The 26,490-nt window shown below is 39.5% G+C and overlaps 1 protein-coding gene across 1 annotated transcript in view; it reads right to left on the bottom strand.

The window, feature by feature from the left end:
* The window catches only part of PTPRC (protein tyrosine phosphatase receptor type C), a 108,875-nt gene that overhangs the window by 50,324 nt on the left and 32,061 nt on the right, over positions 1–26,490 (bottom strand). The window contains exons 3-8 of the mRNA XM_039486458.1: positions 16,293–16,384; positions 13,802–13,828; positions 10,256–10,390; positions 9,022–9,249; positions 4,790–5,050; positions 2,030–2,146 (exon numbers count right to left, since the gene is read on the bottom strand). Of these exons, the coding sequence (XP_039342392.1) occupies positions 2,030–2,146; positions 4,790–5,050; positions 9,022–9,249; positions 10,256–10,390; positions 13,802–13,828; positions 16,293–16,384 (860 nt within the window). The remainder of the gene's footprint in view (positions 1–2,029; positions 2,147–4,789; positions 5,051–9,021; positions 9,250–10,255; positions 10,391–13,801; positions 13,829–16,292; positions 16,385–26,490) is intronic.

Here is a 26,490-nt window from a genome sequence, read left to right as displayed (position 1 = left end):
GGACAGAGACTTTTGGATTGTTGGACTTTTGGGTGATTTTTGGGTTGCTGGATTCAAGAGACTTTTGGGGTGTTGGACTTAAGACCCTGCTCATGGTTTGTGTCATGAATCCTGTTTGTGGTGTTTCCCCAAGATAATGCCACATTGTTTCCCTCCTTTATTAAAAGGATTTTGCTACACTCAGACTCTGTGCTTGCGAGAGGGGAAGTATTGCCTCTTAGAGGCACCCAGGGGGTGGTATGTAATTGTCCCAGGTCACTGGGTTGGGGCTCGAGACGGTTTTGCATTGTGTTATTGAAATGGAACCCCTAGATAATGAACCCGGCCCTTGTTGCTGCCAACTCAGATGTACAGAAGGGTTACAAACATGTAATTAAATACTGTATAATAATGTATACACACACCAGGAGGGGGTAGATTGATGCTGCACAGGCAACCTTAATTCTAGCATTTCCTAACTTTGAAGTGCTTTGCTTTTCACTCTTAATGTTCTAATCGTGTAGGTTTTTGTAGGTATTTGTAATACAAAGGGCACATAAGAACATAAAAATGGCCTTACTAGGCCAGACCAAAGGTCCATCTAGGTCAGAATCCTGTCTTCTGGCAGGCCTGTTCTGGCAGGCCAGTGCCAGGCACTTCAGAGGAAATTAATAGAACAGGTAATTATCAAGCAATCCATCCCCTTTGTCCATTCCAGCTTCTGGCAAAAAGAGGTTAGGGACACCATCCCTGCCTATCCTGGCTAATAGCCATTGATGGATCTATCCTCCATAAATTTATCTATTTATTTTTTTGAACCCTGTTATAGTCTTGGCCTTCACAACATCATCTGGCAAGCAGCGGCAGCTCCAGGCACCAACTCTCCAAGAGTGTGCCTGGGACGGCAAGCCGCGAAGGGCACCCTCCAGTCCCTGCGAGGGCGGCAGTCAGGCAGCCTTTGGCAGCTTGCCTGCAGGAGGTCTGCCGGTCCCACAGATTAGGCGGCAATTTGGCAGCAGGTATGCCGAATCCGTGGGACCGGCGGACCTCCTGCAGGCAAGCCGCCGGAGGTAGCCCGTCTGCCATGCTTGGGGCAGCAAAAATGCTAGAGCCGCCCCTGCTGGCAAGGAGTTCCACAGGTTGACTGTGCGTTGTGTGAAGAAATATTTCCTTTTGTTTTTTCTAAACCTGCTGCCTATTAATTTCATTTGGTGGCCCCTAGTTCTTGTGTTATGAGAAGGAGTAAATAACAGTTCCTTATTTACTTTCTCCATGCCAGTCATGATTTTATAGACATCTATCATATTCCCCCTTAGTCATCTTTTTTCCAGTCTTATTAATTTCTCCTCATGTGGAAGCTGTTCCAGATCCCTAATTGTTTTTGTTGCCCTTTTCTGTACCTTTTCCAGTTCCAATACATCTTTTTTGAGATGAGGCAACCACATCTGCACACAGTATTCAAGATGTGGGTATACCATGGATTTATATAGAGGCAATATAATATCTTCTGTCTTCTTAGTAATCCCTTTCTTAATGATTCCCAACATTATATATAATATATGCTTCTATCCCAGGGGTCCCCAACGCGGTGCCCGCGGGCGCCATGGCACCCGCGGGGGCATCTAAATGCGCCCGCGTCCTGGCTGGCAGTGGAGCATCCACCGAAATGCCGCCGAAATTCAGCAGTAATGCCTCTCGATGACGCCGCTTGTCGCCGACAAGTGACATCATCAAGAGGAATCGCCTCCGAAATGCCGCCGAAATTCGGCGGCATTTCGGCCGGTGCTCCACCACCACCACGGACCACTGTTCTATCCCTTATGTGTCTGTCTCTATCAGGAATCATGTCAGATGCTACTGATTCATTTAAGACATTTACCTTCTAGATTTCATGACATCTTAGCACGTTTATTCACTTACTAAAGGTAAAAATTATGCTTTTTTGTTTAACAATTCTTTAAATCAGGCAGCTCACCTTAAAGTATATGCCATGAGGCAAAAATATATACAATTAAAACCGTGGTTATAAAAGGTATTAAAAAGTACCTACCATTATCACAAGCATAGGAGTAGCTCAAATTACATTGAGGTGGGAAAGGTCTGTTCCACATTAAACGAAAAGAGCTGTCATTTACTTCATCATACGTAAAGTTGTACCTTGTTTTGTCTGTAATGATGAAGACATAATGCAATATATTCAGATTTTATTTGAATGTGCTTTTGAAGGTATTTATTCTCAGTATTCATGTATAACATTATGTTTGATTATTAATACAAGCATGTGTTTGTGGAACCAGGGAACCAAAAGTATGCATTAAGATGAGTAAAATCATGTGTAATAAGGCATTTTGGTGAGTTACTAAAAAAAAGTTTGGCAACTCAACTTTAAACATCTGATAACCTATGGAATTCTCTGTGCAAATTGTGGGTCGAAACATGACCCAGCTTTCATAGCTGTACAAGGCAATATGGGAGCATATATGGTGACCGTTCTCTCCCTCATGCGGGCTACACTGGTGTCATGGGTAGCAGCTCAGGTGGTGAGGCAGGCACCAAAGAGCTCTTGTGTTCCAACCCCATATAGGTGAGTGGGAGGGGACAAGAAATGAGTAGAGCTATGGCTCCAGCTTCACTGTGTCAGATATTCACCAAGGACAGTTTACTCTCTCCTTGGAACACAGGGTAAATTTGGAGAGAGATTGTGTCTGAATCAGTCTCCCTTCAGGGATACAAAAATACCCTATCACCTGTGGGTGAACACTTTTCACAAAGCAGTCACTCCATATCTGATCTCTTAGTCCTTGTCTTCAAAGGACATCTGTACAACACATTCAAAAGATGAGCTAGGGAACTTAATTCATAACTCTGCTAGACACTAAAAAACATGGATTTAATAGAGACAGTGGGTAGAATAATGTAAATTCTTATGCTGTCTCTCTACACTATTGTTCCAAACTCTATTCAGAACTTTTGTTGATTATATCTTGTCAATTCTGCCAACTGGCCTCTCTTAACAAAACATTCACAGAAATGATAGCACAAATATACCATTCCTATTAAATGAAAATCCTGAATTAATACACTGTAGAGGAGGAGCGAATGCCCCCTCCGTCAAAACAGCAGCAGCCCTCTGAAAGCTGGTTCTATCTCCAAAGCCTTGATTGGCAAGGGGATAAGCAAACAGGAGTTGGGCAGAAAGATGGCAGGAAATCCTGCACGAACTTCATCTGGCAAGGTCTCTTGGGAAGAAGAGACACCTGGGGGATACAGCAGTGCAGGGACGGCATCTGCTGCTGCTGCAGAGCAGGGCCAGGCACCGAAGAGCCAGTCCAGGACATTACAGGAACTATGGTGGCAGGTGCAATTTGCAACAGAGACATGGAGGTGGCACTTCGAGTTCACACCATAGACATACTGGAGCTGGGGAGATCTGGATTCTGATTTGGCCTGTTGCTGAACTTACAGCACTTACTCTTTGACTACAGAATAAATGTTCTGAAATTGGCAAATAAATCCATTAATTATTTTGAGTTAAAAGGCATTAAAAACTGGGCCCTTTAAGAAATTTAGCATCTGGCATTATTTCCTGTTTCTGAGCGACCTCAACATTGGAATAACACAGATGCTTCAAACTTTCCATATAGGTAAAATTAATTGAAATGTTGTGCATAGACTATATTTGAAGGAATAACTAAGTTTTTAATTATTGTACCATGTAATTGTTATGATTACAGAGAATACAGACAAGCACAGGTCAACAGTTCAGGTAACTCTTAACTGGGGCCCCTGAAATTGTTACATTTTTAAAAAATGAATTAATGTTGATACTACATAACTTAAAATATTTCTAAATATCACATTATTTTTGTGGTTTCTTGTTTAGTGTTTGTGTATGAAACTTTTAATAATTAAAAAAAAAAACCTACTGATATTCCCAGACCAAAAAAACGTCATACAGGTGGAGGAATTACGGTTGAGAGTGCATATCAATAACTTAAAGATAATTTTCCCCAAAACAAGCATTAGAAGCCTAGAAAATTGAGTGTTAATTTTACACTTAAATACAAAATGTAACATCAACTCTGAATTTCTAGGGTTTGTAATGCTTAGTTTGGGGAGAATTACATCATCCTGGCTATAACTTTTACCCTTAAATTACTAATATGTACTGTCAATCTTAACGCCGTTTTAATGTAGTTTTTTATCTTGGAATATATTAAACCACATATTTAACAGGAAAAAAAATGAATAGAAAGTACTACATCTTTCTAATGAGGCCAGTTTACTTATGGTTTTTACCCTAAATCAAATTTAAGTATTCATACAAAGCAAAGACTGTCTTCAGAGAACACTAGATCCTCACCACGTTTCTAGTTTCAAACTTGTGTATGCAGAACTAGAGGCAAAATTTTCATAATTATACTATTATGTACCATAAAGACTGAGGCAAGAGGTTCAAAAGTGACTAGTTCTTTGAGATATCTTAGAGAGGCCTGATTGTCACAAAGTGATGAATAATCATCAGATAAAAATCAAGACTTTTTTTAAGTTGTCTTAGGTCTGGCACCCAAATAATTACTCACTTTTGAAACTCTTCACCTCAAAGCTTTACCGTACACAATGGGCCTGATTATGGAAACCTTGCCTCCAGTCTGCACCCACAAGTACTATATGGAGACTTTGCACCCCAAATAACTCTTGGGATCTACCTATTCTGTTGAAAGGTGGTTTCTGAAACTCTGTATCACAAACAATTTAATTTTGATTTTGCTGAATAAACCCTTATATAATGAATAAAAACGGTACTTACCAGGTCGGACATAAATTGAACGTAAAGTCTTACAACTACCAACTTCTATTTCAATCTTATATGTTTGACATTCCCAAAGTCCTTCGACAATGTCATTGTTTATTACAGTGTCATTGTTTGTTATAGTATTGTTGAATTTATATTTAGGAGTGAATTGATGTTTTCCTTGGTTATATCCCAAAACGTTCAGTTTTCCACTGACGCGGTTCTGAATGTAATTGTAATTCTCCATTGTAAGATTAATTTGATGATTAATTTCATCTGAAAGAGGTGAAAAAATGTTAAATGCCACACTTAAACAACAATTTTTGATTCTTACACTTGAATTTTACTTTTAGCATTGGTCACCTCTACACTTTATAGAATCATAGAATATCAGGGTTGGAAGGGACCTCAGAAGGTCATCTAGTCCAACCCCCTGCTAAAAGCAGGACCAAGCCCCAGACAGATTTTTGCCCCAGATCCCTAAATGGTTTCCTCAAGGATTGAGCTCACAACCCTGTGTTTAGCAGGCCAATGCTCAAACCACTGAGCTATTCCTCCCCCCACTAGCCATAGTACCACTCCGCTGGCTGACAGGTAGCATAAATTATAATAAATAAAATCATTTCATTGTTTTATGGAATTTATATAACTGATTTGGAAATACCAGTGAAAGAATCATTTGTCCAAACTCTAGCACACTCCATCCTTTAAAGATCTCAGGAAAAAAAATATGAGGAAGTATATGAAACTTAGGCCTGGTCTGCACTAGGAATTTACAGTGGTAAAGCTACCTCTCTCGGTAGTCTGAAAAATCCACACCCCTGGGAGACATAGCTATACCAACCCCTGGTGTAGACAGCACTAGGTTAACTGAAGAATTCTTCCATTGGCCTAGCTACCGCCTCTGGGGGAGTTAGATTATCTACGCTGACAAGAGAACCCCTCCCATCGGTGTAGGTCTACACTGAAGTGCTACAACAGCACAGCTGCATTGCTGTAGCATTTTAAGTGTAGTTGTGCCCCTAGAAATGTCCTTTTACATCCCCCATCAGCGTACAGACATATTATCAAAAATGGTTTGTGATGAGGTCTCCACCCCACACAAGACAAAGCAGGTTATGTTAGGCCAATTAACATGATAGGCTGCAGCTGGAGGAAAGCCAGGGACTAATAAAGGTGAATTGATGATGAAACCTAGTTGGGCAAGGGCAGGCTGAGCTTCTATAAAGCCAGCAAGCTAAGAACAGAGTGGGGTTGCAATCACTCCCTGGAAGAAGGGAGGTTTGTTTGGGCTACAGAGCTTGGCAAGAAGTCAGACAGTTAGTCCCTGGGAGGAGGGAGTTTAGACTGGTAAACCTAAGAGAGGGAGAAGATAGAGAAGAGAAATACAAAGGAGTCTAGGGAAATAGCAACAGGGTCAGGGAGCAAGCAGACTATAGCTGCTAGACATAGGGTCACTGGGCTAGACCACAGATTAGTGCATGGGCCTGGGTTTCCCTACCAGATGCTGGGAAAGTGACACAGGACTAGCCTTGAACCAGAAGACTGTCTGGAATGGCATGGAGATAAGTAATCCAGTGGCACTTTGATACTCCGAAAGGGGAGGACTATGCAGTGATCTGGTCAGATCTGAGTCACAAAGATGGAGTTTTACAAGTCCTGGTGAGTGAGGGGGGATTCAGTATGAGCAACCATCAGAAGCGGGGGCAGCCTCACCCATATAGAGAGATCTCTAGTGGAGCCAAGGAGCCTATAAAAATAAGCCTATAAATAAGCTGGGCACTGCATTACATTTCTACCCTGAGTTCCATGGGACAGGCGGGAGACAATGAGCCTCCTCCCATCCTATCTAGTCTCAGATTTGTCCACTTGTATTCACACCAAGCCTTCCACATGGTCTGGGAGGAAATGGGCATGTTACCATGGAGACCCCTGATGCTCTTTCCTATGTGGGTGGAGAGATCTGTGCATAGAGAGACTCCTCTCCTTTTGGATCAGGGGAGGGGACACAATCTGTCCATATGTTACAATACCAACCTATATGTGTATTGATATTATGCATTACAAAGTGACTAGCAAACAAATAGGTGTGAATAAATTATATTCAGCCATCCATCGTGACTGTACAAGATATACCAGAAACATTACACACATGGGCTAGACAGGAGTCTAAGAGTAGATAAAAAGCAACAGAGTGATGGTTGAGTTGGAAGCTGGTACACGTATTGGTTGGGGTATGTTAGGACATTGTGTGAGCTGGGAGGTAGCATGGTAATGTAACAACACTGAGAGGTATCCAAAGGATGGAGTATTGGGGACAGAAAGAGGTGTCTCTGGAGAGCAAAAGTGGTGACAGCACACTTGTCTCCCTACAAAAAGTGAACACTCTACACTACTCTACCCATTTCTGCAGCATTTGCAAGCTCTAGTGGCAGACAAGTTCAACCCTCTTCAGAGACATAGTCTCTCTGTTGAACAAGGATGCTAGGATGGGAAGTAAATTCTCTTTGGGGCTCCAAGAAACAAATGAAGCACACTATCTGGGCAATTTAATTTACAGTTTTAATATTACAATTTAAAAGAAATAAATATCAATTAATACTTGAAGATATTTTCTGATGGCTAAAAATCATGTAACCCATACAGCACTATGTATATTATACATGGACTGTTAAGGTCCTCTGGGCCCTCAGAACAAAATGTAAAATCCACTTCTTCAATATAGACTTCTCTCAGTAACATCACTAAAATCACATATTTAAAAAAATATGGTCTCTTCAGACTGGGGAGTAGAGTCATGTAGAGATCAACTTAAATTTATTTTATGAATTTTGTGATGCATTCAGAGACCATGATGAAGGACATAATATAAAAATCTAAATAGATATGAGATGAATAGATCATGGCTGTAGTACAACTCATTACTATGGTTGTAATGATTTTATCCCATCTACACAGGCAAGGGGAAACCCTGTTATAATAATCTGGAAACTATTGTATTACTGCACAGTTCCCTGGCTAAGCATGCTGTCCGGTCTCCAATTCACCTTCCAGTCCAGTATTCTCTGCCTATGGGCTGGGGAAGACAGATAAGACTAGTTTTATCAGTTATTCTCTAAAGCCTGCAGTTTTCTGATTTTGGATATAAAATTAGATGATTAAAGAGAGAATCTTAGAGAGCACCTTGGTACTGAACAAGCCAGGCACTTTTCTCCCATAGGCAGACACTATGCTGTAGCACTGGTGAGCTGTGTTACTACTTCCCAGATGACTGCATAGTGGGTTGTCTGAGCAGCTTGAGAATTGGGCAAAAGCAGTCCAAAAATTTCTGAAGACCTGCAGAATAATCCTCCAAAACGTAAGAAAGCCCATAAAACAAAATAAAATGCTTAAATACCTGCTGATTTGGTTTGTTTGGGCATTTAGTTGATTACAGTGAGGTGGGGGGGTGTTTTTTCTGGTTTAAAAAGTTGCACTTCACCTTTATTAAACATAACTTACCACAATTTATGGGAGGAGTCATTACTGCCGTGGTTCCTGTAAGAACAGGGGGAAAATAAGACGACAGCATTCCATTAATAATTTTGGGGAAGGATGGTTAATGCATTTGTACTTAAATCACCAGACATTTATTTCAAAATAATGTTTAGCTTTTACATGTTAAAATGGTTGTACTTTGATTAACTCATATTTCTGTCTTCAACCTTAAAGTATAATTTGTATGCATTTCATTATTTCCCTTTGCATGGTTGATTGCAAATTAGACTGCTCCTTAATCATGTTTCACAACTGTAGTTCTACACAAGCAAGTTGCATTATTTCTCTTATAGGTATGATATGCAAATCAACATGATATGCAAATCTACATCAGTCTCTTTTATAGCCAGAATAAGGGGACAGTAATGATTGGAATGGCGCTTTTGCAAGATTTCATTTGCAAGATGGCCATGTCACTTTGAGAACTGCCATGATGGTGGTGATGAAGTGTCTCAGTTTTTACTGCCGTTAAACAAAAAGAATCAAACCATTGTGAATTAATTACCCTAAGCAAGTAAGAAGTGCAATATTGGGCGTCACCATTGTTTTTTACCGAGAAAAAGCAAGTAATATTTTCTGTTTATGATTGTGAGGAAGTGAATATGACCTTTTAAACATAATTTAATAATTAAATTAACAGTAATAAGCTTCCTAAGAGACTTTAGTTTCATGCAGTTTCTTCAGTTGTATCTGTGATAAAAATATTTGTTAAGGTTTCAAAGATAAAGTTACTTCAGTGGCTAACACATTTCTCATGCATGAGGTGTTAGGATTGCTATTACTGTGTGCAAGTTTGTCACCATTTTTGAAAGGTGGAGTAGTCGTCATGGAATGTGTGGTGTCTGAGGAAGACTCAGGCATGTTTGATGTAGTGCTGGTTGGAGTAAGGCTCATAGATGGTGAAATGGTGCTGTGCAAGGATGTCATACTGGAATTATCTGCAAGGAAATAAACAGAACAAATTAATGTCAGAAAGTCAGTCCTTTGTGCGGTCATATCATAAATGGGTTTTAACCTATGCTTTCTTTTTATTATCCTATCACTACTCTCTTAAAATGGAGGTGCAACTGAGGCTGTGTTAGTATTTGCATTTAAAAAAAACAAAACAGGAGTCTGTTAGTATAATTTAAAATAATATCAAACTTCTACAGATTAAATAATCCTAAAATATACTGGGCTGAATTCTGCAGTCACTACTCAGACAAAACCCCTAATGAAGTCAATGGCAGTTTTGCCTGAATAAAGGTTTCAGGGTTTAGCTCATTATACAAACTAGGAAAGACCACAATTCTCATCCTTATTTCTTACCACAGGACTCAATTCTGCTAACAGTTATTACCAAGCATAGCGCTTATTCCAACTGAGACACCTCATGGTAGTAAGTATCAGAAGGGTAGCCGTGTTAGTCTGGTCCTTTTTTTTTTTTTTAATAGCTAATCTGTAAAAGCAGAAAAGAATCCTGTGGCACCTTATAGACTAACAGACGTATTGGAGCATGAGCTTTCGTGGGTGAATACCCACTTCGTCGGATGCATGGTAGTAATCACTACTCTCCATAGTAGATGTTTGCAAGATCAGATTCATAAGTACCTAGGTACTATACACAACATAATTTTGTTTTCTTAATTAGAAACAATTATTACTTATTTATTCAGTTTTATATGGAGCCCACTCCTGAAGTTCTTACTTCGGCAAAACTGTCATTGACTGCAGTAGGAGTTTTGCCAGAGTAATGACTGCAAGATCAAACTATCAGATGTTGTCCTCTGGATATAAAATGCAGAAGTCCCTTGCACTCTGGCACCAATTGTGCAGCTTAGAAACACTTTCTCAGTTTGTTGAGCAATTAATGTAATAAGAATTAACCTAACTGCTGAACTATACAATTTTCACTCCAGCAACTGTACTATTGACAGCCTGGGCATCTAAAGGAATACAGCAAACCTGGTGGTTTATGCATGGTGGTAGCAGGAGTGAGTGAAGTAAGGGCAGCAGTGCTGCTGTGTGGCTGATTGTTGGATCCCATGGAAGAGTCTGAGTATGCATGAGTGAAATTTGCGCTGCTTGTTGGAATGACACCTGTAGTAAGGAAGTACAATAGTTTGTTATTGCTTCCTAACATAACATACACAGACAAGGACAATAAAGTCACATGTAAGCAAGGCTGCTATACCTGGAAAGATAACTTTAGAAGTTCTTGCTCTTATATTTAGGCAGACACACAATTTCATTTTGTTTCTTATGTATTCGGCTAATGGAAAAGCCTTCAAAATGCATTCCAAAAGAAAGGTAACCAGAATTACAAAGCACCTACAAAGTGAGCAGGTGAATGTTGAGTGTCCTAAAGGTAATAAAGGTAATAACTGGAGATATACCAATCTCCTAGAACTGGAAGGGACCTTGAAAGTCCTCAGTTCTCACTGGGACTGATTGCTGTTGTTGAAGTCAAAAGTGAGACTCTCATTAGCTTCAATGGGATTAGGATAAAGCTCTTTGATTTTGATGGTAGCTGAGGGTGCTCATCCCCCCGTGTAGGTTCAGATTCCTTGTGTTTTAAGAAATGGTCATAGTCATGCAGAAAGAGAGGTCTACACTTGTAATTTTAATAACTGTTCCAACACAATAATATAAATGTCACCACTACCCTGTAATACTCTCTGATGTATAAAACCATTATAAAAACTAATTAGCCTGTCTATTGTTCCAGCACACTTGTATAACTCTATAAGGATCAGATTCTGTTGGCAAATTCTATTACAGTCATTTTACAGGTGAGTACAAGATCATATATCCCAGTAAATGGTAAAGAGCTGGAACAGACTTGGGAATCCTTACTCTCAGTCTCCTGATCTAACCACCACCAACGCTCAAACAAACTGTCATATATGAAATCTTTACCAGGATTCTCAGTTGATTAATATTCTTTAGATTTAGCTAGTGGGACCTTCAAGTTTTAGCTGAACATCCAGTATGTATAATACCTTATATCTTCTCATGCATTTTCATTGTAGAAAATTTTTAATCCACGAGGATGATTGACAATTTTGTAGGCTTACAGTTTCGGGGAGAATGAAGACAGTTGTGAAGGCAAAGAACTCTTCCTTCATTTCAGAGAGAGCATAACTTTTCAATGAGCACATAACAAAACAAGAGTATGAAGATGGACAAAAAATTAAGGCCTCAGGACATCAATACTATGTCAACTTGTCCTTAATGCCGATGATTTTACAAAGCATTTTATATGGGATATGTATCCACATAATCAGCAGCATAATAGATCCAGTCTATGGTTTTTAGGCTAGTTTGAAAGAAGCTATGAATAAATATATGCCCCCAAAATTGCTTGAAATCAGTACTCCTTTCTTTGTCTCTTTGAATAGGAACTAAAATTCATCACTTGCAATAGCTTTATGAAATATATACCTGTAAATAACCTATTAACCACTGGATGTCATCATTGCTTCACAGAAGGAAAACAAAATAAATAATCTTTTATCTAACAATAAATCATTACTTCAAATTGGACTATATTTTTAATATTGATTGATTTGGCATTTCGCAGTGGTCCACTTTTGTCCAACACTTCTGTCTGTTTTTCATGTTCTGAATGTCCATGGAGCACACTGGTACCTCTCACGGGAATATTCTGCTGCTATTTCGGTCTCCCTGTAGTGTTTCTCTGCTTTCAGTCCCAGTTTCACTGTCCTTTCTCTCATTCTCATCTCTGACCTCTTAACTCTTTATTTACAGATAAAGATTAGATGGTCATGTAATTGTGCGGTAAAGTGTTCTTACCAGATGAAGAACCTGAAATTCTTAGTGGTAAGTAGAAAGCATATCAATGACATATGCTGAGTACCATTTGCAAATAAAGATGCTTAATACCCTACAGTTTCATCTTGCATTTTTTCACTCAGACAAAAATACCAGGTAAAATCAATTGAAATTTTGCCTCATGATGTGAAGTACTGTCTAGAGGACTGAATTCCTGGAATTATTCATCTAATACAATATAAAAACGGCATGATAAATACGAGTCTCATTTTTTAGCTTCTTATGAGAGGCTATTCCAACAGTTCACAAGGACTGTCCTTTTGTGATCTGAGTTAGAGGCCTCAACTTGTTCCTTTTGGCCCTTGGCCAGCAATGATATTGGGAATGCAGCTGAGGCAGTGTACTTATCCCCTATGGAAGCATGGAACATCTTGACTTGCTCTGCTTTAACCCCTCTGCGTAACTCAGGAGTAGTGTTGAATTGTGTGGAAGAGGTAGAGTTGATTATGACCTTAAGAAGGTTGAAGCCCCCCATTCAGAAAAGCATCTCTTTTCAGGACATTATTTAAACAACCTGTGGCAGCAGCAGCTGTGTGGTTTTACCAGAGTCTTGTGTGGTGATGCTAATGGATACTTCAGTAGAATATCCAGTATGTATATGTATATATTTGACTCAGAACATGAGCTATGCTTGCAGAGTCATGTTCTGCTTCAGAGTTGCTTGCAGGTGAGGGTGATGTATAATGTGCAGGTGTGACTAAAGAGCCACTAGACAGTGGGAGACTTGAGTTTCCTGTTGTGAGTGATAACGAAAAATATAATGGTGGAAGACAGCACATCCTTAAGTGTGATGAGTTAAACAGAGAGAATGTCACCCTTCTGAAGTAGTCTTGCATCTGGACTGATTACAGCAATTCAGTATGACGAGGCTGTTTGTCCTCCTCAATCAAAAATAAACCAGATTCACTGGGTCAGACCTTTGGGACTGGCCTTTTGGCACTGAGGAGTTTCAAACAGCCTTTGTGGTCCCCTTTTTAGTTTCCTATAAAAATCTAGGGCTCCACATTCTGGGATGTGCTATATTTATAATACTGTGGGTTTTAAACTGTATAGGTCTGGTCCCAAGCCAGTGAATTTAGTGGAAAGATTTCAGCTGACTTCCGTGGGCTTTGAATCAGTCACTAGATGACTTTTTAAAAAAAATTCTGTCTGCTTTTTCTGTAATTCTTGTAAAAGTTTAACTCTTCTGTGGGATAAGATAAATGTGAAAACACTATCCGGGATTAACAAAACCAAACAATTATAAACACATTTTCTGTTTAAACTAGCACACACAATTAAGAACCTACCATGTTCTATTATTTTTATTATTAATTATTTGTATTACAAACATATAACAAACACACAGTCCCACCCTGAGGAACTTACAATCTAAATGAATATGCTAAGTGAATGAGATGTGTTCAGTGAAATACTTGTAAACCACAAATTCAGACAGAAGCAAATTGGTTCATTTAATTCCTCCTTTTTAAACCAGTCTATATTATTTCACATGTGATCTCACTGTTCTAAATGTAAAGGCATTAAACATTCTAGAAGATAATACTTGTACACACAAAGCATGTGTCTTATTGGAAGTGAACACAACCACAATACAAGCACATTTCATAGAGAAGTGTTGCAGTTCTGTAAGGAAAGTAAAAATAGTTCTCTTACCAGTTTCAGTAGAGGTCTGATTTTGTCCTAAAAGGAATAAAAACAGGAATAAATACAGTATGTCAACAGAAGGTTATACATGTTTGTGTCCATACATTAAGGCCCCAGTCCAGCAATCAGATTCATGCAAACAGATCCTTGCCCCGTGCAGGAGAAGGGCTTAGGGACCTGACTCATCGAGGTATGTGAGCACATGCCTGACTTTAAGCATGAGTAGTCCTGGAGAAAGCAATGAATTAAGTTGCAGCATACAAAAAGCACATGCATTCTAGGCTCCGTTTACTTGAAAGGGAGCTGATTCACCTGAATCACTGTCTGCTCTTTATGTAGCTCACGTGATCAGCACATGCCAAAAGTGTGCCAGTGTTAAACAGCACTGAAAACTGAGAACTGGAAGCACATATATCAGGTAGTGGGTCAATGAAGCATAGTGATAAAAACCTATAATTATATTGGGTTTATGATGTTACCTGTCACTTTGCAACTTTATCTCTAAATATTTTTGTTTATACTAAAATTTGGAAACATTAATCAATTTGATTTTAATTTAAGCAATAAAAACAAAACCATGTTTCTGGAATGTTAACAAATTATGATGTAATATAATGATCCAGAGCCTCAACTGGTGTAAATCAGTATACACCTCTACCTCAATATAACGCTGTCCTCGGGAGCCAAAAAATCTTACCATGTTATAGGTGAAACCGCGTTATATCGAACTTGCTTTGATCTGCCAGAGTGCACTGCTTTACCGCGTTATATCCGAATTCGTGTTATATCGGGTCACGTTATATCGGGGTAGAGGTGTATCTCCACTTAAGTCATTGGAGCTGGCTAGATTTACACCACCTGAAGATCTGGCCCAATACTACTGAGTGAGATTAACTGGTGCTATACCAAAGAGTGCTTTTCAGTTGTCCATGGGGAGAGGAGAACCATTCTTTTCTTCCCAACTTCACACTGACTGCTCCTGAGCTTCCCCTGTAATCTAAAAAGATTTTAACCTTGTAGGTCACTCAACCCATTGTAATAAGATTTATTTGGGGAGTTATCTTGTAGCTTGATATTGGTAGTCTGGGATTCTGATGGAACAGGCGTGGGATGGAGACTTCCCCAAGATGTTTTAACTAGAGGTGAAATGATTCTCTCAGGTGTAGAAGATGTAAAAATGGAGGTTCAATACCAGTCTATAAAACCCTATAACACCTGGTGATACATAATTGACAGGACCTTAACTGTGAAATGTACAGTATAAATAGTAATTGTCTTTATGCGTAGTGCTTTCTTTAATCCAGAATGTGAATTCAAGGCATGAGACATTGAGCTTCCATTCGTTCATCCAGGTGCTTAATAATCTGTCATGCAATACAGTGTCTACCATAGAACAACATGTACTATACAAGAAACAAGTTAAAACTTGTTTAATTTGTTAATTCTCTGTGACAGGCTGTGACACCTGAGCTAGGGAAACCTCCACATCTGAGTTGGAGTTCAAGCACTTGGGAGGCAAAGGTAGAATGAGAACTCAAACAATGCCTGATGCCTTTAAGGCCATTTTTGTCTAAACATATATATATGTTTATATATATTATATATATAATAAAAGAAGGCTTCCCTCAGCTGTGGGCCTCAGATATAGTACAAATATATGATGCTGAGCCCAATCCCTTCCAGCACCTCTGTGGGATCCCTTCATCATATCACACCCCCATATTGGTATTTTTGGTAAACAGCCTACAATGAAATATTCCCAGTTCACTGTTAGGAAATGTAGCTTTAGAAGTATCAGGACTATGGGTCAGATTTTACAATATGGCTGCCTAAATTGCACATGCACCTGTACATGCTCATGCTTTTATGCATGCAAAGTGGATACTTATGCATGCACTTACCTGTCATGCACGCACAAATTCTATGGATACAATTAGCAATAGGTGCCTGCATTTGAGAATGTGGCCCTGTGTTTCTAAGAAAGAAATTACATTAAATTGGCTATTAGCTAGGATGGACAAGGATGCAAAACCATCCTCTAAAGTGTTCCTAGCCTCTGTTTGCCAGAATCTGGGACTGGGCGACAGGGGATGGATCACTTGATGATTACCATGCCTTCTGGGACACCTGGCATTGGCCACTGTCAGAAGACAGGATACAGGGCTAGATGAACCACTGGTCTGACCCAGTATGTCCATTCTTATGTTCTTATGTTTTAAGCTTTAAGAGTCTGATTCTCATTTACCTAAAGCCTCTTTGCATTTTGTTCTGGCAGCATCAAGATGTCTTAATGTAAATGAGAATCAGATACTAAATATACCAAGGATATACAGATATTTTGAAATATTTTCCTAATTTAATTATTTAATATACTATTCATATGAGGTAAGCCAGTGTGAACAACTGTAAAGGATTGTTGTAACATCTGTGTGGTGGAGCTGGATGTCAGTTCAGGGAAAACAATCTGGGAACAAAACTGTGCCCCGTGTTTCACTTTTACCTTCGTTGTCGCCTGCAGGTGAGTGTGGAGTGGAGCGTGCAAGTAGAGGTGATGTGCTTGTGGGCATGGGAGAATTTGTAATTTCTGTTGTTCTTTCTCCTGTCACATGATGGGGAAAATATTATTAATTGAATAGTGTACATAGCAGAAAAGTACAATTTAAATAGAAAAAAATGTCAGCTGCCATTAGTTTTCCAGCTAGGAGCATATTTCTTATTACAGCATTGATTACAGTGGGATAACTTCACGATGCTCTCTTATATTATATATACACAACAAGAAGGCAGGGGTATTTAATGCCTATTATGCTTCAGCCTTCACTAAAAAAGGCAAATTGTGACCAAATATTTAACACAATTAATATTTACAACAAGAGACATGGCAAGCAAGTCAAAATAGGGAAAGAACAGGATAAAGAATATTTAGATAAGTTAGATGTATTCAAGTCAGCAAGGGTCTGATGAAATTCACCTTCGGGTACATCAGGAACCAGCAGAAGCAATCTTGAAATTAATAGTGATTATCTTTGAGAATTCATGAGGATGGGTTACATCCCAGAGGATTGGAGAAGGGCAAACATAGTACCTATGTTTAAAAACTGGGGACGCGGGGAGAAGACCTTGGGAATTATAGACTAGTCAGCCTAATTTTGATACCTGGAAAGATACCGGAACAATCAATTTGTGAGCACCTAAAGGATAATAGGATTGTAGGTAATACACAACATGGGTTTGTCAAGAACAAATTATGCCAAACCAACCTATTTTCCTGCTTTTACAGGGTTACTGGACTAGTGCATGGGTAGAAGCCACAGAGGGGATATATCTTGTTTTTAGTAAGGCTTTTGACACTGTCCCATGACATTCTCATAAGCAAATTAGGGAAATGATATCTAGATGAAATTACTCTAAGATAGGGGCACATCTTGTTGAAAGACTGTACTCAAAGAGTAATTATCAATGGTTCACTGTCAAACTGAGGGACATATCTAGTAGGGTTCCCTAAGGGTCTCTCCTGTGTCTGGTACTATTTGACATTTTCATTAATGACTTGGATAATGAAATGGAAAGCATGCTTATAAAATGTGTGGATGACACGAAAATGGAGGGAATTGCAAGTACTTTGAAGGACAGAATTAGAATTCAAAATGACCTTGAAAAATTAGAGAATTGGTCTGAACTCAAGATGAGATTTAATAAAGACAAGTGTAAAGTATTACACTTAGGAAAAATCAAATACACAACTAGACAATGGGGAATAACTGACTAGGCAGTAGTACCACTCAGAAGGTGCTAAGGATTATACTGGATTACAAAATGAACATGAATCAACAATGTGATGCAAGAAAAAAAAACTAATATTCTAGGGAGTATTAATAAAAGTGTCACATGTAAGACACAGGAGGTAATTGTCCCACTCTACTCAGCACTGATGAGTCGTCCGCTGGAGCACTATGTCCAGTTTGGGGCGCTACGCTCTAGAAAAGGTGTGGACAAACTGGAGAGAATCCACAAGAGAGCTACAAAAAATGTTAAGTTTAGAAAACCTGATCTATAAGTAAAGGTTAAAAAACGGGGGCATGTTTTATCTTGAGGAAAGATGACTGAGAGGGGAACCTGCCTCAGTGCAGGGGGCTGGACTAAATGACCTCTTGAGCACCCATAATGTTTTCTGACTTCACTGGAGCTGTGGTCCTTCAGCAGCTCTGAAAGTCAAGTTCCATATTTACATGCCTAAATTCACATATATATCTTCCCAGAAGGCATTCGGTCTTGCTTTCAAGATATCAAGAGATGGATACTCCACCACTTCCCTTTGTTTGTTCCAATGGCTAGTCACCATTACTCTTAAGAAATTATGCTTGCTTTCTAATTTGAGTTTGTCTGGCTTCAGCTTCCAGCCATTGGGTCTTATGCCTTTCTCTGCCAGATTAAAGAGCCATTTAGTACCCACAAAAAGAACAGGAGTACTTGTGACACCTTAGAGACTAACAAATTTATTTGAGCATAAGCTTTCGTGGGCTAAAATCCACTCCTGTTCTTTTTGCGGATACAGACTAACAAGGCTGCTACTCTGAAACCTGTCGTTTAGTACTCAGTAATCTCTTGAAAACCTCTTTTCAGTAATCTCTTGAAAACCCTGGCTGTCTGAGTGTAACACCAACAGACCCCAGTCATCAGCGGGTGGGATTGAACCAGGGACCTCAGGAGTTTAGTGCATGGGTCTCTACCGCAAGAGTGAAAAGCCAACTGGCTGTTATTTAAGCCTGTAGAGCAGACTCAGTAATTTCTCTCTAACTGGTCTTGATGTCACTTGATGGGACAGAGCACCACATCCAGAAGGTGTGGGGGTTACATGAGCAAGTCAAGTAACAGCAGCATGGGCACACTTTGGAGAAGAACAGGAACAACCAAAATGCCACTTAAGGCTCGGTCCTTCACATCTGAAGGCTTTATTATCTTCCCCCTTACACACAAGGGACCAAATTGGTTTCTAGTCTCCAGCACAGAGGCTCACCATAGGCAGAGCATCAGGGACTCAAAGGGATTTCTCCTCATTGGCCTGACAAGCAACATCATAATAGTTCAGCTGTTCAAAAGATGCTACAAGTTCCACAATCCGTCTGGGCAGTTTAAAAAAAAAACCAAAATGTAGCCACAAAGTTTAAAGAAGGCACCCCAGGAAAATTCTCAGTTGCTAAGTAGCCAAAAGCCTGATGGAACTTTGAAAAAGCTCACGTACAGTAAAAAAAATGAGACAGAAAGAAACCAGAGGTGAAATCCTGACTCCAGCGAAGTCAATGATAAAAACTCCCATCAACTTCACTGGGGCCAGGATCTCACCCTAGGTCTCTTTTTGCTAACATTTGTAAAAAGCCAATAACTTAGTGTATTAGAGCAGATGTATTAGCTAGAACTAAAATAAAACTGTTAGAAAGATAATGCTGAAACAGCCATCCTAGTACTAATGTGTACGAGTAAGGTTTTTCTAGTGGGTTCATTCCTGTTATCCACCATACAGCACCACCATAGATACTCCAAAACCACCTACATGGCTCACTGCTAGTAAGGCAGTAATGGTTGAACCTCACCAAGCTCAGAGATTGGGTACAGACACATATCCAAAAATATAGATGCTCATCTGAACTATCCAAATCTCTTGAGCATGCATATCTACTGCGTATGGATAGGCAGCTACTTTATTAACATTTGTATACATGCAAATACATAAACAAAATTGGAAATCTTATGAGATAAGACAGCAAATTTGGGCCTGTAGTTGGCCATGAATTCTTCACTTAGAATATGCCTTTAAATGTTTTAAATTACATATTTGAGCTCTCTGGTTTGGTCCCTTTCAACCAGATTACTTACCCTTCATAAACTATTCCCAAATCTAATTTTGTTTCAATGTATTAATTTGGTCTTAGCCTTGTACTCAAATTTCACATTATGTGAACTTTCATAGTAAAGGTAGAACTTCATTTGAATGCATGTTTGCAGAAACTGAATAAGGAGTTGCAAACCAGGTCAAAGCAAAATTCTTTTTAGAAAGTATTGAAATGCTCACAATGAGTTCTTCTCTCTATTCATCCATCTCCAGTGTAAATACAATGAAGATATGGTCAGACACTCTAAGATGTAGTGCTTCAAGAGAGGTATAATCTGTTGATCTGAGCACAAGATGGAACCAGAAATCACTGAGTTCTAATCCTCTCTGTGACACTGGCTCATTTTGTGACTTGGGCAGATCCCTTAACCTCTCTATGCCTCTAAAAATGTGGAATAAATGGTACTAACTTAACTACCATTCAGGGATGTTTGAAGGATTCATTAATTGTTTGTAAATCTCTTTGATGATGACTACTGCCAAGTATTATTATTAAATAGCTTTGCTACAGTGTTATCTTTCCTTTTCTTGTCCTGAACAGATTTTTGTGGCAATTTTATGACAAACATTCTGTATGCCTCATTTTCTTTTTAATTTAATTTATTATAGCAGCAGAATAAGATGCAGTTAGTATTAACTCAGTAGGTGGCACCATAACACCAAAAAACTCTCAAACATTGTGCAGTTGTATCTCCTATTATAATCCTGTTGTGAGATACCAGACAAATTGAATAGCTCCTTTTAAAAAGATGAAAATGGAGATCACAGGGCTCTTGATCTTAAAATAACATTACTCCAATACCAATACATGTATTTTTACCATGAATTTACTCTTCCTAATGTGGTCCACTACAATTCAAAATATTTCAGAGACTGTACTGGCAAAATCATGCTTGAGGTCACAACTTTCTGCCCCGGTCATATCAATCAGCAAGCATGTTTCTAAAATTCGTAGCTGGAATGAAACTCAAGGATATCTCCAAAGCTCTACATGTAAGTTGTTCTGAATACAAAAAGTACAATATGTTGTAAGAAAGTCTGACAATCACTGAGACATTAAGGGATTGGCAACCCAGGTCTGGATGAAATAGGGAACATCCCAAATCTTTAATGAAATCTCAGACTTAATCAAACCTTAAATAATTTTTGAGATGATGTGGACGTTATTGACTCGTACATATAAGCACCTGGAAGGGGAGAAAATGTAAGGGATGCAAAGAGCTTCCTCTAACTAAGACGTGTAGGCCTCCCCCCCTTGGCTCACCTGATAGATTTTCAGCCTATTAACCATGAAGGTCCAGTGTTCTACATGTAAGTTCTACCTGTAAGTTCTTCCGCTCCGGGTCTTCGATGGTGAAGGGTCCTTCCGACGGGGCAGAAGGACCTCCCGCCACCAAATTACTGCCGAAGCGGGACCTGCAGCCAAAGTGCTGGGTCTTCGGTGGTAATTCGGCAGCAGGGGTGCCCCGCCGCGGGTCTTCGGGGCACTTCGGCAGCAGGTCCCAGAGCAGAAGGACCTCCCGCCACTGAATTACTGCCGAAGCGGGGGCCCCCCGCTACCGAAGACCCCAGGCCCTCTGAATTCTCTGGGCAGCCCTGCAAGTGGACTGAGATTTACTATGGCTCTATGCAAAGGACTGTGCCTAGTCCTCAAGGTTACTGCCACCCAGGATTATACCCTCAGTACATACCAATGCTGAATTGCCACAACTTTGCATTTCCTGCTGCAAACAAGCACAAGGAGCCAATGAAGTTGGGCCCCCTAACACCACTGGCATATTTGGCTTTTAACTACTTTAATTCAGTTTCTTGAGTCATGAAGCCAAAGTGACTGGGCTATGCCCTGTGATTCTTCGGTGTGGGGAAAGGGAAGGGGAAGTTATCCTTCCCGACAGGCTTTGGAGCCCCTCAGTCTAAAGGCTGCAGTAGCACTGGCAGATGATGCGACTTCCCCCTCCACAGGGGAAAATGGTCAGTGATTCTGCATAGTTGCAAATCCCCACCTCTGCCCTTCCCCAGCACCCCTCAAATGTCCAGCACATTGTAACACAGGAGCACCACTGAGGAGAGCTCTGGAGTGACTTGGGGGTGCAGGAGATAGGCTGCATTAGTTCTTCAAGGTCAGAGCCTTCCACATCTGCAGAGGATGCAGCAGGATGTGACCTACTTGAAGGAGAGAGGAAAGCTCTTTGTGTGGGTCTTCTAGAAAACAGAATAGATTTGGACATTAGTCAGCTCCACTGCACACCAGCAGTGAATTGCAACTCAGAGAGGAACTGGTGGGAGGGAGAGGGTGAGTAAGGCGAGAAGCCTTAGAAGCTGTTTCTAGCAGGCCTCTTTGGAATTATTTTTAAACTTCAAGTGGGATGAGATGTAATTTACACCCACTTTAAGGCCCCTTTACACTGCCAGCCTGGTGTAAAGAGCCTCAGTGTAAGTGAGAATGGGGCCCTGAGACTTTACTGTTTCTTTGTGAAGGAAGTTAAGAGATTGGTGCTACTTTACAAACAGCCTGTATAAACACAGGCCTGGATACTGTAAACACTTACATGTGAGTAACTTTATATGGTGAGGAACCCCATCAAAATCAATAAAACTAATCACGTGTGTAAAGTTACTTGCGTGCAAAAGTGTTTGGGGTTCAGCACTATATAGTTAGATTTTATTCTTTATCATGAATTGTTTTGAAAAATATTTTCCATTTTGTTCCAAGCCATTCTGTGCCCAGACCTGTTGATTCCCAAATTGGGACCAAAAACTGGAATTTTGAAAATCATGTAAAGGAAATTCTGGAAAATGTTTCATTTTGACATATTTGATTGAGGCAAAACATTTTGACATTCCAAAATAGAAATGTTTTGTGTTGGTTTATTAACTGTCCAAAACCACTTTGTTTCAAATCAGTTCAATATTAAACTGCATTTACTCGTAGTGATGCATTATCTTATGGGAGTTCTATATCAGGAACCTGATGCTGGCATTCACCTCTATGAACCAGAAGTTTGATCTGCTGGTCTGAGCATAATTTAGCCAGACTACATCTCCCATAATGTACCCAGAGTCATGTGACTCACATGGGGCACTGCACAGCGTGGACCCACACTGCATTATGGAAGATGTAGTCCTCCAGGGAGCCTGGGCAAGCATGGCAGATAATGAGAAATTACATGTCTCATTTGGCAGTATTACACAAAGGAAATGCTAAACTAAAGTTCTGTTGAACTGATCTAAAATGAAGCCTTTCAGGTCAGTTCAAAATATGAATGTTCTGATTCAATTGATTTGTTTGAGCCAATCAAAAATGAAATATTTCACTTAGATTTGCCAGATAGAAAATCAATATTTTTTGGCAAGAATCAAAATTTTCCCAGAGAAAACGTCAATTTTGAAGAAACTACATTTTCTGACAGAAAATCATTCAACTGGAAAACTCCCAATCAGCCCTCCTGAGAATCTTCCCCCAAACCCTTAAAGAAATACAAAAAAGAAATGCAGCAATCCAAATTTAAGTTTTGCCATGCACATAATTAATCTAAACTAAAAACAAAGCTTTGCTAGAATCATAATTACTTAAGAATCCCACCTATTATCAGATATACAGGAAAGCAAGTCTGTCAGTTGTATTATACATTAAACTTAATGTCATCCATCATCTTCACAGGCTTAGAGCAAGTATCATAGACTGCTTGTAGAACTACAGCTAACAACGCCTTTGCTGCTCTGTGGTTTCTCTCATTCTGTTTACTTCTGTTTTTCTTCTTCAGAACCCTACTAAAAAGGAAGAGGGTGCAGTGTACTGTGGTTTAGAGCTTAAGCGCTTCCAAATGGTGAAACTGGGTTACTATAGCACCCGTATGCTCAAGTAATCAGCCCTATCTTGGTGCTAAACCACAACTTCTCTAGAGCAGTCATGCAGTTTCCTGATTAACTTCTTTTCACCAAATTTGCATTTCTAATTATTTTTAGTTGTACAGGCCCACTTATATGATAGAAAGCAGGGTTTCCAACATGAAGATACCGGTAATCTTTGGAAATACAACGAAATGTGCTTTTCAGGGAGTATTTGTGAACGCCTGAAATATGCCTGCAAGAGGGGAGCGGCTCTAATACTGGCTTAATATTTATTACAGTTGCAAAATGCTGTTTTTTGTGCACAGTCATAAACATCCTCTGTATGTGAGGAATGCAATAAAAAAGAATGAAAATATGTAGCTAGCAAGACTGTATATGTATAAGCTGCCGTATGAAACAATTTCAGTGGTATTTATTGACACTGTGATGTTTACTTGGCAATTCTATGTTGAATCAAAAGGGAGCCTACATCTTTGTTTGCTTTTTCCTTTTGAATATTTCCAGTATTCATGAAAGTGAGAAGCTGAGAGCTATACTTAAGTAGATACAATGTTAAACATTTGTTTTGCAAGTCTCACCACCCAGCGTTAGCAATGAATCTTCCGGCACTGCTATATTATTGATCTTCCTTTCCAGAATTGACTGAGCAGACTAGCATTTGTACCAAGATGATGGTTTTGTGGACAGAACCACCAGGGACACTGGATTGAAACTGCTAAATGCCTATTGCTTGTGACCAATGGAGAAAATATGGGGAAATAATTACTAGGCTACCGTTCCCCCCCACCACCAGTATTCTCATTGCTGCTTCTCCCAGCACCATTGGGGTGGGGGGATTGAACAGGTGAAGGACAGAGCACAGTCCTGAAGAGGGTTGAAAGGGGTAGGAGGCTGAAACCAACAGTGCCTTATAATGGATCAGAATAGAGTCAGATGTGGTGCTCATCATGTCAGACCATCTCATTGGAATTGTGGGGTGTTTGGCTCTCAGATTTCTTTTCTAACTATATTCCACTGAGTTCCATTACAATTCTAGTGCTACCCGTGACCTGGAAAATATTGAGAGAAACTATTTCTGCCTGGAAACTACATTCCAATAATGCTGGGTACAAGTGGTGTACATTTTTTGCACAAAATGTTTCTTTTTCTTTTAAAAAAGGCCATTTTCCAGTTATTTTAATCTTTTTGGAAAAATTATAAACATAAACATGTAACATGTTTAAGAAGATATGTTCTTTTCAAAGTTTATTTAGTTTATTACAGTAGTGCTTAGAGGCCCCAACTGAAATCAAAGACCCTTTGTGCTAGGTGCTGTACAAAAATAGCTTACAGTCTCAGTAGACAAGATGGACAAAGGATCAGAGAAAGGAAGTGCTGTTCCAATTTTATAGCTGTGAAATTAAGGCAGAGAGAGACAAGCTTGAGAGTGACTTGCCCAAGGGTACACAAGAAGTCCGTGGTAGAACAGAATGTAGCTCTACCGAATCCCAGTCCAATACCTTAACCACAAGTTCTTGCTTTCCCCACCAGTAGGATATAGCCTAAAGGATATATCACTTTCCTCCTCTATTTGTTTGGGGATGGTTTTTGTTTTGTTTTTTATGAAGATATAAACTTCCTTGCAGTTATTCTTAAAAGTGCCCACACTAAAATTTCTGGCTACTGGATTTTTGTTGTTGCTGCCTGTATTTTTTTGTGTGCTTTTTAAATGAAGCCATAATATAGAGAGTGTAAATAAACTTCGTATTTGTCTAAAATATTAAACTTTCCACATTGCAGCACTTCCTCCGGACATCTGTACAAACTGTTAAGTTCATTTAAGGAGCAAATTGGTAGGCAATGGTACAAAGAAGTAGATGCTGTAAATCTTCCAATATATAATGGGTAAAGTTACAGCAGTATGGTACAATTTAATTTGAGTCTTTCCTAAAACCACAATGCATCACAACGTGCTTTTTATTTAATTGTGCAATTAAATGTCTGTGTGTGTGCGCTGCGTACCGTACTTCCATAGAGTCAGGTAAGTCAGCAAATCAATGTACACATTCTGACAGACTAGTAATTCAACAAGGCTATGAAAAGTGTGCATTTCCTGGGGGCACTGAGTATGCAGTTACCTATGTGTGCAAGTTATTATTGCATTTCCCACTGTAATTGCAAAATCAAAGTGTTGTCATTTGTGCTATAGAAGTGCTACAGGTGGAGGTTTAAAACTGCTTTTAATCAATAGAGATTATTACTATGGACTAAATCCTGATCTGGAGTATTTCAGCATAGCTCCATTGACTTCAAAGGACTACAGTGCACTGATTTACACCAACTAAGAATCGGGCCCTTAATGTATCTACTGTAAAATTGCAGATTCTAACTTATACCTTATTGACGTCAATAAATTGGACAGCATTTCAGTGCAAAATTTGACTCCATGGGGTCTTTTGAAGTGAAGGGCGGGATGGTGTAAATCAGCACAAAATAGCTCCACATATTTAGACAAGAGACTCACTTAATAGACATGGAGTAATAATTTGAGAGTTGCAATGATACTTTATTTAGGATGACCAGACAAGTGTGAAAAATTGGGTCCCTTTTGGGGGGTTGAAGATGGCGGGGGGGCATAGTTGCCTATATAAGACAAAGTCCCTAATAACAGGACATTGATCACTCTAACTTTACTACTGATGGAGAAATCGTCAAATTAGGACCTGATTCTGCCCCACTGAAGTCAATGGGAGTTTTTCATTGACTTTAATGGGAACAATATCAGGGCCTTAGAGAAGATAACTTGAATTTTATCTGAATCAGGCAAGAATCAAACTGTACCTGACCGCTTAGATGATAAGATGGATCTGTATAATTCCTCTAGGGCTGTGCATTTCAAGCTTTTGGGCGGAGGGGGCAGAAATGGAACCAAATATAGCAGTCTTATTTCAGAATGGAGTAATCTGTATGCCATTGC

This window comes from Mauremys reevesii, linkage group 8, assembly GCF_016161935.1.
Source record: "Mauremys reevesii isolate NIE-2019 linkage group 8, ASM1616193v1, whole genome shotgun sequence".
In the NCBI taxonomy this organism is placed as follows: Eukaryota; Metazoa; Chordata; order Testudines; family Geoemydidae; genus Mauremys; species Mauremys reevesii.
The sequence above is the reverse complement of the archived record's forward strand: the minus strand, read 5'-3'. Positions and strand labels throughout refer to the sequence as shown.